General features: G+C 33.8%; 1 protein-coding gene across 1 annotated transcript in view; it reads left to right on the top strand.

The window, feature by feature from the left end:
• COL21A1 (collagen type XXI alpha 1 chain) overlaps nucleotides 1-13,350 on the top strand; it is a 171,950-nt gene that overhangs the window by 113,092 nt on the left and 45,508 nt on the right. Inside the window, exons 13-15 of the mRNA XM_053904790.1 lie at nucleotides 646-697; nucleotides 1,740-1,795; nucleotides 1,913-1,966. Coding sequence (XP_053760765.1) covers nucleotides 646-697; nucleotides 1,740-1,795; nucleotides 1,913-1,966 — 162 coding nt within the window. The remainder of the gene's footprint in view (nucleotides 1-645; nucleotides 698-1,739; nucleotides 1,796-1,912; nucleotides 1,967-13,350) is intronic.

The following is a 13,350-nucleotide window of genomic DNA, read 5'->3' on the forward strand; positions in this document are numbered from 1 at the left end:
TTCTTTTAATTATAAGCCCTGAACTGTAGGTCCTATTTTGGTACCATCTGTCCTTATTTTTCCTTGTTTTTTTTTCATAAAGCCTTAAACATAGGGCTTTTGTAAACCTTACATTATTTTATATTATGTTGACATAATAAACCTTGTTTATAATTGGTGTTGCTTTTTTTTCTTTAATCTGTGAGGGACGTTTTCATACTTTTTCATACGTTTTCATAAGGGACGTTTTCATACCGTGTTATATTAGTTTAAGGTGTATGATATAGTGATTCAGCAATGCAATATACTACTCAGTGTTCATCATAATAAGTGTACTCTTAATCCCCTTCACTTGTTTTGCTCATCCGCCCCCGCCTCTGGCCAACTTCCCCTCTGATATGCTTTATTTTAAATGAGTACCCTCAGTTAAAGTTATTTTTCTTCCAACAAGAACATTTTTTACTAGAAGCATACTTCAAATTACATGGTTTGAAAGATATATATAAAACCACTTTCCATCCAAGAAAAATAGAATATACATTTTCTTCAAGTACCCACAGAAGAATCACTTGGTTAAATCACGTAAAAAGGGACATAACAAATACTGGAATTAAAATTAAAAAATTAATAAAAAACAAAACCCAATATTTATATTTTGCCTTTTAGGGTGAAATGGGCCCCAAAGGAGATAAAGGATCAATTGGATTTTATGGCAAAAAGGGAAGTATGGATTGTAAAACAAAGTATCTATATGGAACTTTGAATGTCATGGAAATGCAAAACTTGAATTTCTTTCCCAGCCACCATTTCAGCAATTAGCTTTGTTCATCTTTCTCAGGAGATTTATTTAGAATAATGAAAAACCCTAAAAATAACTGGTTTAGGTGTACCCTGTGTTATTGATTATTCTGAATTTTTAAAGTATTTATGGAGAACGATTCCTTGGGAGAAGTAGTAACAGCATGTCCCTGGAGAATCAATGTTAAGGGCCTTCTGACTTCTTCACATTGAAGGAAGATTATATTCTCTTTATATTGTGTTTAAAATACACTGCTTTTTAATTTTGCGAGATGTGGTTTCTGTATTTAGATGCTTATAATAATCCTGCATTCATCAGTAATTTTGATGTCTTTATGTTGTGTCCATTGGCCTGGTAAAATCATGCTTTGCCAAAAGTCGTAGAGCCAACACAAGCTATAGTTCCATGAATTCTGTCATTACATAAAGAGTTTCACTTACTTTTTAACTTAAGTTTGAGTTGCAATTTGAAAATCATTGTTGTACCTCCTCTGAGGATGGTGTCTAGAGACATTCACAGTGGTCCAACTGCCGTCATAGGCTATTTTACAATACAGCCTCTAGCAAAACTAGGCTGTGCAGAATGCCTGGTAATAGGATTGTTTACCTTACTACCAACAAAGTTGGGAAAGCACCAACATCTGCATGTGTGTGCCCAGGCAAACGTCAGAGTTTGTGCTGTGAGACCTAAAGTTCTTATGAATTTGCCTCAAATGAAAAAAACATGTTAGAAGGGCCCATGGTGGTTCCATGTGTGCTAAATGTGCCCATGCCAAAGTCAAGCCTGCTTTCTTTATTGAGGAGCAGAATATCTTTGAGGAAGTGTTGAAGGCACAAGCACAGAGTCAGAAAGCTAAACAAACAAACAAAATGAAGCTTTTCTGAGTAATAAGAACAAAAAAAATAAAAATAAAAGTTTTGCATGGATTTTTTTTTTTTTTTTAAGTATTTATTTTTAATACAGGGTGCAAAAGGTGAAAAGGGAAATGCTGGTTTTCCTGGCCTTCCTGGACGTGCTGTGAGTTTGACAGAAAAAGTTCTTGAGTATTTTACTTAAAAATTATCTTATACTCTCTTTCTTTAGAAATAAAAATTAGTGCAAAAATATATTAAAATACATGTATTTATTTTTTAGGGAGAACCAGGAAGACATGGAAAGGATGGACTAATGGGTAGTCCTGGTTACAAGGTATTTACATTAAAAAAAAATTCTGTAACTTGTGAGTGAACATTTGAAAAATGTACTGACATTTAACTTTTTACATTATGACATTGGTATAAAGTAATGAGCTAAAAGTTGTTTTACTGTAATTGAAAAATGAAGTAAGTTTCTTGGGAGTCTGTTGTGAATTCTTATGTCTTAGAAATAAAATCCTTGGATATTTGAGAGTTGAACTTCTTTGATAAGCCATTGAAACTGAATTTGTTTGGTGGGTTAGAGGCAGAGGTACAAAGCTCTTAGCTCCCAAAGGATTGAAGTTTTGGGTGGGAGGTAGGAAGACTTCATCCTTAACCTTAACAACTTCTTTATCAATTCTATGGTGTCAGTATGGGAGAAATAAAGCAAGAGGTACTGGGAAGTCAGTCCTTCACCAACCCTGAAAAAGTCAATGGCTCTGAAAAACACGATGGTGGGTTAGCACCGTCTTACTGTTACATAAATGGTTGATTGGTTAATTATCAAATAGGAATGGGCTTTCTGTGCTATAGCTTGTTAAATGAAAAGATATCAGTCATGTGTATATATTTAAGTCCATGTATCTGGAATATGCTAACAGCCCACATCATTGTTCTGCTATAAGTTTCTTGAGTACTTAAGGAGAGGATTTGTGTAATCCATCAACCAATGAGGCTGCTTGGTCAAGCATTGGATTTAGAGATGTCATCAGGTTTCCTAATCATGAGGCCAAACTTGCTCAGAAATCCAGTCCATATTTTCTTTGTCCACCATTGTTTTCTTTTCCTTTGGACAAACTGTTCATTTATTTGCCTAAGTATTATGTAAGTTACCCAAATATCGATGATTCTTAAAGATTATAAATAGTGCTTCCTGAATGTAAAATATTGGGGCTCATTTTTTAAATTTTTTTTTTAACATTTATTTATTTTTGAAAGACAGAGACCGAGCATGAGCATGGGAGGGACAGAAAGAGAGGGAGACACAGAATCTGAAGCAGCTCCAAGCTCTGAACTGTCAGCACAGAGCCCGACAGGAGTCTCAAACTCACAAATAATGAGATCATGACCTGAGGTGAAGTCAGACACTTAATCATCTGAGCCACCCAGATGCCCCTGGGGCTTAGTTTTAAAAGCTCAGTCATGTGTTGTTAATTATATTTCAGTGATTCTGTATTTTATTTCCCATTTGTTAATTCAACAGATACTTATTGATGTTTATTAGGTGCTATATGTACAGAAGGGAACATAACTATATTAGCCCTTATTTTTGTGGAGTGTATAATCTAGTCTCTATTAAAGAACACAGATTCTTCTCTTTAACTTCAAATTTTGCATTCATCTAATTTAATTTTCCTTTGTCTTCTGTTATCAAAAGCCCATGTGCCACAAGAAATGAGATTATGGTTTTTTGGGGTAGTTAAGTCTGGAGAATAGAACTGAATTGGATTTCTACCCCTCAGTGAGGTTTTCTAATCAACTATGTCTTTTGGCAAATTTTTTGACCTTCAGTTTTCTCCATTTAAAATACGGGATAAATATTACTTACATAGATTGGTATGGTGTAGGGACTGAGAAAGATAGAGCACCCAGCATAGTACCTGTCAGAGAATGTATTCAGTAAGGAATTAGTTTCTTCGTACATTTTTTGATTGGAGCTTTGCATGAAGATCCCTTTTGGAGCCTAAAAAAAAAAAAACTTTATTGAGGTATGATTGAGATGCAAAAACTGTACATATTTCATATATACCACTTGGTGAGTTTGTATATAAGTATATACTCATGAAACCATCACCACAGTCAATGCCATAAACATATATCACCTCCAAAAATTTCCTCCCTATTTATTATTATTATTTTTGTGATGACAACACTTAATATAAGGTCTACCTTGTTAGCTAATTTCAAAGTTTGCAATACAGCATTGTTAACTCTGGGCATTAAGCTGTACAGTAGATATCTAGGACTTACTCATTTTGTATAATTGAAACTTTGTACCCTTTGACCAGTCTTCTCTCTCTCTCCCTCTCTCCATCCCTGGGAAACCACCATTCTATTTTCTGCTTCTATGAGTTTGTTTGGGATTCTCCATATAAGTGGGATCATATAGTATTTGTCACTATGTGTCTGGCTTTTGCTTAGCATTGTCTTCTGGGTTCATCCATGTTGTAACAAATGACAAGATTTCCTTCTTTTTTTGAGGATGAACCATATTTCTATGTCTGTGTCTGTATATCTTATCTGTATCTATCTAGATATCACAGTTTATTCATTCAACTAGTGCACATTTAAGTTACTTAATGTCTTGATTATTGTGAATAATGCTGCAATGGACATGGCATTACAGATATGTCTTCGATACCCTTATTTCCATTCCTTTGGATATATACCCAGAAGTGAGCTTGTCATATTACATGATAGTTATCGTTTTATTTTTTTGAGGAACTTCTATACTTTTTTTACATAGTGGCTGCATCAATTTACATTTCCACCAACAGTATACAAGGCTTCCAGTTTCTCCACATCCTTCCTAAGACTTGTTACTTTAATTTTTTTTTTTTTGTTTTTAGTAATAGCCCCTAACGGATTTGAAGTGATATTTCATTGTGGTTTTGATTTGCATTTCCCTGTTGATTAGTGATGTTGAGCACTTTTACATATACTTGGTCATTTGTATGTTGTTTTACAGAAATGACCTTTCAGTTCCTTTGCCCATGTTTAAATAGGGGTGTTATTACCGCTGTTGAGTTGTAGGAGTTCCTTCTGTATTTTGGACATTAATCCTTTATCAGATATATGGTTTGCAAATGTTTACTCCCATTCTTTGGGTTGCCTTTTCATTTTGTTGATGATTTTCTTGTTTGTGCAGAAGCTTTTTGGTTTGATGTAATCCCACTTGACTAATTTTGCTTTTGTTGCCTATGCTTTTGGTTCCTGGATCGAACATACACATTTTAGGATTCTTTTTTCTATTTATATAAAAATTTCCATTGGGATTTTGATAGGGATTGAACTGAATCTGTAGGCCATTTGTGGTAATGGATGTTTTAACAATAAAAAATATTCCAGTCCATGAACTAGAGATGACTTTCATTTATTTGTTTATTCCTTAATTTCTTTCATTAATGTTTTATAGTTTTTAGTGTATAAGTCTTTCTCCTTTTTGGTTTAGTTTATATCAAAGTATTTTATTATTTTTATGCTGTTATAAATATGATGTTTTCTTAATTTTCTTTTTGTATAGTTTGTTATTAGCATATAAAAATGCAATTGAGTTTTATATGTTGATTTTGTATCCTGCAACCTTATTGAATTTATTAGTTTGAACAGTTTTTTTGTGGAGTCTTTAGGATTTCCTATATATGAGATTATGTCATCTATAAACAGAGACAGTTTTACTTCTTTTTCCAATTTTGATGTTTTTTCTTTCTTTTTCTTGCCTAATTTCCCTAACTAGTACTTCTAGTACTATGTTGAAAAGAAGTGGTAAGAGTGTACATCTTTGTCTTGCTTCTCATCATAAAGGAGAAGCTTTCAGTTTTTCATCATTAAATACGATGTTCACTGTGGGTTTTTCATATATGCGATCTTTTTTAAGTTCCTTCTGTACCTAGTTTGTTGAGAGTTTTGATGATGAAATGATGTTGAATTTTGTCAAATGTTTTTTCTGCATTTCTTGATCATGTGATTTTTATCTTTATTCTGGTAATGTGGTGTATCACACTGATTTGCATATACTGCCATCTTTGTATCCCAGGGATAAATCTCACTTAGTGATGATGTATGATCCTTTCAATGTGCTGTTGAATTCAGTTTGCTACTATTTGTTGGGGACTTTTGCATGCACCTTCATCAAGGATATTGTGGTTTTCTTTCTTGTGGTGTTTTGTCTGGCTTTAGTAGCAGGCTAATACGGGCCTCATAAAATGATTTGGAAGTGTTCTCTCTTCTATTTCTTGGAACATTTTAAGAAGGGTTCATATTTAAATGTTTAGTAGAATTTACCTGTGAAGTCTATGGTCCTGGGACTTTATTTATTGCAAGATTTTTGATTACTCATTCAGTCTCCTCATTTGTTTTTGGTCTTTTCAGTCTTTCTCTTTCTTCTTCTATCACTTTTGGCAGGTTTTGTGTTTCTAGGAATTTATCCATTTCTTTTAGTATGTCCAATTTTTTTTTTGCATACAATTATTCATAATAGTCCCTCATGATCTTTTTCATTTCTGTGGCATCAATTGTAATGTCTCCTCTTTTGTTTCTGACTTTATTTGAGTCTTCTCTCTTTTTTCTTTGTCTAGATAACTAAGGATTTGTCCATATTTTATATCTTTTTAAAAAATCAACTCTGGCTTTGTCTATTTTTTCTATTTTTTGTATTCTATATTTTATTTATTTTTGTTCAAATGTTAATCATTTCCTTCCTCCAGCTAACTTTGAGCTTCTTTTTTTTTTTTTTTGAGTTTATTGCCCTTTTTGATATTAATCTGGGTAGCATGATTGCATGCGTATACCCACAAGTGTAAACTATAGTTCAGTTTTTAACAGCTTTATTTATAAATAAACCACACATTATATAGTTTACCTATTTAACTTATTGTACACACAATTCAATGGTTTTCAGTATACTTAGAGTTATTAAATTGTCACTTCAACCTAATTTTAGAACATTTTAATCACCTCAAAAAGAAACCCTATACTCATTAGTGGTCTCTTTCAATTTCCTCCCAGCCACTACCCCTCTACTTTCAGCCCTATGCAACCTCTAATGTACTTTCTGTCTCTATGGATTTTCCTGTTATGAATATTTGATAGGGAATTTGGCAGTATGTGGCCTTTTGTGGCTAACTTCTTACACTTAACAGAACATTTTCAAGTTCTTTCTGTGTTTTGGCCTATACAGTACTTTATTCATTTTTATTGATGATATTTCCTATTTATTCACTCATTGGTTGATGAATATTTGGGTTTAACTTATTAAGAAACTACCAAACTACTAAGCTTCAGTATACTTTTTAGTTTGGAATAATTCTAGATTTATACAAAAGTTGCAAGTAACAGTATACAGAGTTCCCTTACACACTCTGTCCATTTTGTCCTGATGTTAACATATTGCTGTGGTACATTTGTCAAAAGTAAGACATCAATATTGACACATTGCTATAAGTTAAACTCCATACTTTATTTGGATTTTATTCATATGTCTTTTTTCTATTCCATGATCTAATTGAGGATATTCCACATTGCATTGTTTTGTTATGTCTCCTTAGTCTCTTCTAATCAATGATAATTTATCAGCCTTCTCTCGTTTTTCATGACTTGGACAATTTTGAAGAGCTTTGATTACGTATTTTGTAGAATATCACTCAATGTGGGTTTTTCTGATAGTTTCTTCATGATTAGGCTATAACTGTATTTTTTATTTTTTATTTATAGTTTTGGTGGGAAGGGAAGAATAACACAAAGGTGAAGTGACCTACTCATCAGAGAGTATATATGCTATCCACTTGACTAATCATTGATTATATTAACTTTGATCATTTGGTTATGGTAGTGTTTGTCAGGTTTCTTCACTGTGAAGTTACTGCTTTTTTCCTTTTACTGCTTTTTTCCAGTTCCTACTCATGATAGGACAGAGGGGCTGAGATTAAAATTTCAACTCACAGAGCGGAGAGTATGTACATATCTTTACATTTATTAGAGGAGAGTTCTGGTTGTAACAATATTGAGTTCTTCCAGTCCATGAACATGGTATATCATTCCACCTAGATGGTCTTTCTTTAATATATCTCAGAAATGTTTTGTAGTTTTCAGCATGCAGATCTTGTATGTGATTTTGTTAAATTCATATGCAAAAATTTTATTTTGTTAAATGCTCTTGTGAATAGATTTTTAAAAATTTATTTTCTCTTGCTAACATATAAAAATACAATGGTTGGTATGTTGATTATATACCCTGCAGTATTGCCAAACTCACTTATTGATTCCTGCAACTTGCTTTGTAAATTCCTTAGATTTTTTCTGCATAGATAAGCATATTGTTTAGAAATAAAGACAATTTTCTTCTATACTAATTCATATGACTTAAATTTATTTTAATAATAGTATTGCATTATACAGGCCCTCTGGTGCAACATTGAATAGAAGTAGTGAGAGTGTATATTTCTTGCCTTATTTCTGGTCGTAGTTAGAAAGCCTGCAGTCTTTCACCAGTAAATGTTAGTTGTTTTATATAGAAATCCTTCATCAGGTTGAAGAAATTCCTTTTTATTTGTAATCTCTTTAGAGTTTTTCTCTTTAATTATGATTAGGTATTGAATTTTGTGAGAAACTTTCTGCATTTATTGAGTTGATTTATATTGTTTTCCTCTCTTATTTCTTTAATACGATGTATGGTATTGATTTTTGTATGTTACACTAACCTTGCATTATTGGGATAATTATATTGGTGGTGATATTATATTCCTTTTATATATTGCTGGATTCATTTTGGAAATGTTTTATTAAGGACTTCTGTGTTTATGCTCATTGAAAGATAGTGGTCATTAGTTTTCTTGTGATTTTTTTTGTATGGCTTTGGTATCAAGATAAATACTAGGTTTTCTTTTCTAAAAGAGATTATGTAGAATTGGTATGATTTCTTCCTTATTTGGTAGAATTTACCAGTGAAATGATCTGGACTTGAGCTTTTTAAGTTTGAGGAAGATTTTAATTACTAATTAAATTCTTTTACTAAATATTGGGATACTTAGTGTTTTTCTTCCTTCTTGGGTAAGTTTTGCTAATTTGTGTCTTTGAAGGAATTTGTTCATTTCATTTTCAATTTGTTGGCATATTTTATTTATAATATTGCATTATTCTTGTCTGTTTAATTAACTAATTTTATGAAGTTTGAAATTTTAATTCCAGTATAGTTAACATACAGTGTTACATTAGTTTCAGGTATACAAGATAGTGATTCAACACATCTATGCATTACTCAGTGCTCATCATGAAAAGTATACTCTTTAATCCCCATTACCTGTTTCACCCAGTCCCACACCTACCTCCCCTAGGGTAATACATCAGTTCTCAAAAGTTACAAGTCTTGGGGTGCCTGAGTGGCTATGTCATTTGAATGTCCGACTCTTAATTTTGGCTTGGGTCATGATCCCAGGGTTGTGGGATCAACCCCTCTATCAGGCTCCGTGCTGAGCATGGAGCTTGCTTAAGATTCGCTCTCCTCTCTCTCTCTTTCTTTCTCTCTCCCCCTCCAAAATAAATAAATAAATAAATAAATAAATAAATAAATAAATAAGTAAATAAATAAATAAACAAGTAAATAAAAAACAAGCAAGCAATTTTTAATAAATAAATATTTTTAGAGAGAGAATGGGAGAGGGGCAGGGCGGGCTGGTAGGGAGAATCTTAACCAAGCTCCATGCTCAACTCAGAGCCCAACAGAGGGGTTGATCCCACAACCCTGGAACCGTGGGATCATGACCTGAGCCAAAACCAGGAGTTGGATGCTCCCCAGGCACCCCACAAATCTTTAAAATAAAAGATGTTTTTCGGTTTGTTTCTCTCTTCTTTTCCTTTGCTCCTTTGTTTCTTAAATTCCACATATGAGTGAAATGATATGGTATTTGTTTTTCTCTGACATTTTGTTTAGCGTTATACTCTCTGGCTTCACCCGTGTTGTTGCAAATGGCAGATTTCATTCTTTTTTGTGGCTGAATAATAGTCTGTTTTATGTATATGCCATCTCTTCTTTATCCATTCATCTATAGATGGACACTTGGTATGTTCATAATTTGGCTATTGTAAATAATGCTGCAGTAAACCTAGGGGTGCATGTATACCTTTGAATTAGTGTTTTTGTACTTTTTAGGTAAATATCCTGCGTATTGCAATTATGTATCATAGGGTAGGTCCATTTTTAACTTTTTGAGGAACCTCCTCACTGTTTTCCATAGTGGTGGTATCAGTTGACACTCCTACCAAAATTGCACGAGGGTTCCTTTTTCTTTAAAAAATTTTTTTTTAATGTTTGTTTATTTTTTAGAGAAAGAAAGAGCATGAGTCGGCGAGGGGCAGAAAGAGGGGAGACGTAGAATCTGAAGCAAGCTCCAGGCTCTGAGCTGTCAGCACAGAGCCTGGTGTGGGGCTTGAACTCACGATACATGAGATCATGACCTGATCCAAAGTCAGATGCCCAACCTACTGAGCCACCCTGGCACCCCAAGCGTTTCTTTTTCTCTACATCCTCTCCAACACTCGTTTCTTTTATTTTCTATTTTAGCCTTTCTGATAGGTGTGAGGTAATATTTTATTGTAGTTTTGATTTGCGTTCTCTGGTGATAAGTGATGATAAGCATCTTTTCATGTGTTTGTTGGTATCTGTATGTCTTCTTTGGGAAAATGTCTATTCATGTTTTCTGTCTATTTTTAAATTAGATGATTTGTTATTTGGTTGTTGAGTTGTATAAATTCTTTATATATTCTGTATTCTAAATCTCTGTAGAGTTGTCATTTGCAAATATCTTCTCCCATTCAGTAGGTTGTCTTTTAGTTTTGTTGATGGTCAGCACAGAACCTTTTTTTTAAAATTATTTTTAACATTTACTTATTTTTCGAGAGGGAGGGGCAGAGAGAGAGGGAGTCACAGATTCTGAAGCAGGCTACAGGCTTCGAGCTGTTAGCACACAGTCTGACGTGGGTATCGAACCTGTGAACTGTGAGATCATGGCCTGAGCTGAAGTCGGATGCTTAAACAACTGAGCCACCCAGGCGCCCTGAGAAGCTTTTTATTTTGATGTACTCCCAGTAGTTTATTTTTGCTTTTGTTTCCCTTGCCTCAGAGGACATATCTAGAAAAAAAGTAGCTATGGTTGATGTCAGAGAAATTACTGCCTCTGTTCTCTTTAAGGATATTTATAATTTCAGATCTAACTTTAAGTACTAAATCCATTTTGAATTTTTTTAAAGTTTATTTTTTTGAGAGAGAGGGAGAGTGAGTGCGCCTGCATGTGTATGGGAGAAAGTGAGGGAGGGGAAGTGAGGTAGAGGGAGAGAGAGAGAATCTGAAGCAGTCTTCACACAATCAGTTTAGAGCAATATGTGGGGCTTGAACCCATGAACTGTGAGATCATGACCAGAGCCAAAGTCAGACCCTTAACCAACTGAGTCATCCAGGCACTCCACCATTTTGATGTCATCTTTGTTTTTGGTGTAAGCCAGCAGTCCAGTTCCATTCTTTTACATGTTGCTGTCCAATTCTCTCAACATCAGTTGCTGAAGAGACTTTTTCCCATTGTGTATTCTTTGCTGTTTTGTCAAAAATCAATTGACCGTGTAAATGTGGGCTTCTTTTTGGGTTTTCTGTTCCCTTGATCTATGTGCCTATTTTGGTGTCATATTCTTGTCCTTTTAATGTAGGATTTTTTAATGTGCTCTCATTCCTGATATTTTGTAATAACTTAACACAGTTACAGTTGAATTCATGCACCACAGGGTTTTTCCTCATTTTCTCCTTTGTCATCTTGGCCTGATGCTTTTTGTGTTGAATCGTTTCGTGATAACTTTCTCTTATTTCTTACATGGAAACTGGTTAAGTTGAGCACTATATCTCTCATAGGGTCAATAATAGTAAACTTCATTCTTGTAGGAAATGAGCCATTCCATCTAGATTTTTCAAAGGACTTGTATAAAATTGTGCACATTCCTCTATAGTTTTTAAAAAGTTCTTGGTTTCAGTAATTTGTCTCTCTTTGTTACTTGTTTGAATATTTGTGCTTTCATTTTCTACTGTTTTTTTTTGTTTGTTTGTTTTTTTGTTTTTGCTTGATTATATGAGATTGTGGTTTTTCTATTTGTGTTTTTTTTTTTTTTTCACAGAACCAATATTGTAATTTAATTATTAACTTCACTGATTTTTCCATTTCTGGTTTTTGGTGTGTTTTTTGTTTTTGTTTTTTTGTTTCGTTTTTTGTTTTGTTATTACATTTATACTACTTCCTAACTTCTTTCTTTTTTCTTATATTTTTCTAGGTTTTACAATTGGGAATTGAATTCATTTATTTTCATTCTTTTCCTATTTTTTGCTTCCAGTATTTAAATTATATGTATTCTTTTTGATTATTGCTTCAATTGTATTCCCTTGATATTAATGTGCAGTGTTTTCTCATTAATGCTACTTTTAGAGGGGCACCTGGGTGGGTCGGTTACTTAGGTCTTGATTTCAACTCAGGTCATAATCTCAGTGTCATCAGATCAAACCCCGTGTCAGGCTCTGTGCTGAGCATGGAGCCTCCTTGGGATTCTCTTCCTCTCTCTCTGCCCCTCCCCTGCTCTAATATTTATAAGCTATTTTCCACTCTTTGCCCACCTTTGTTTCAAATCTGCAATTAAATATATTCAGGGTTCATCCCCAGGTATATTTATCAGTTATAGTCATCATTGTGGTTTATAGAAGCTGCTTCTATAGTGTATTTCTTAGGAAATGCTTGTGAATACAGTGTTCTCTGATTTCTTATGTCTTAACATGTTTTCTACAGGTTATAGCATTTGTTGCAGTTTTTTTTTTTCTGCTTCATGTTTATTTTTGTATGAGAGAAATTGAAATGTTTGGGTTCTTATTTTATGTTTTTCATTTAGTAGTTTTGTTTGAATATTGTCTGCAGATTTTTCTCAATTTGAAATGTTTTATGTGTATTTGGACCTACAGTAATAGGGGTGTAAAAGTTTGAGCAGCTTACTAGGCTTCTTAATTCTAGAGCATCTCCTTTTTATGTATAGTGAAGTTAGCTTTTTATTTAATTATTCTTAATTATTTATCAGAGTGGGGGACAGGGGCAGAGGGAGAGAGAGAATCTTTTTTAATGGTTGTTTATTTTGAGAGAGAGCGTGAGTGAGGGGCAGAAAGAGAGGGGAACAGAGGATCTGAAGCAGGCTTTGCACTGTCAGCAGCAAGCCTGATGTGGGGCTCGAACTCATAAACCATGACATCATGACCTGAGCCGAAGTTGGATGCTCAAGAGACTGAGCCACCTAGGTGCCCCTCAATGTTTATTTAATCAATGGAATCAATTATTGGGATAGGTTAAGTATGCCTTCGGTTGGGGAGGTGGAGAAATGAGAAGTATAAAGTGTGCATTTGATTATAATGTGGCACATTTAAGAGTACATGTCCAGCAAGTAGTTAAATACTGATAACTGTCTCATTTGCAGAGGGGAAGGAATGGGAGAGTGAACGGAATTGGAAGGGACTATCTTAGGTTGTGGGAAAGAGACCCTTTCACTGTAAAAAAAAAAAAAAAAAAAAAAAAAAAAAAAAAAAGGAAGGAAGGAAAGAAGGAAGAAATGAAGGATGGAAGAAGGGAGGGGGAGGAAGAAAAGAAGAAGAAAAAAAGAATGGGTGGA

This window comes from Panthera pardus, unplaced genomic scaffold (assembly GCF_024362965.1).
Source record: "Panthera pardus isolate Hobbes unplaced genomic scaffold, ASM2436296v1 HiC_scaffold_17, whole genome shotgun sequence".
NCBI lineage: Eukaryota > Metazoa > Chordata > Mammalia > Carnivora > Felidae > Panthera > Panthera pardus.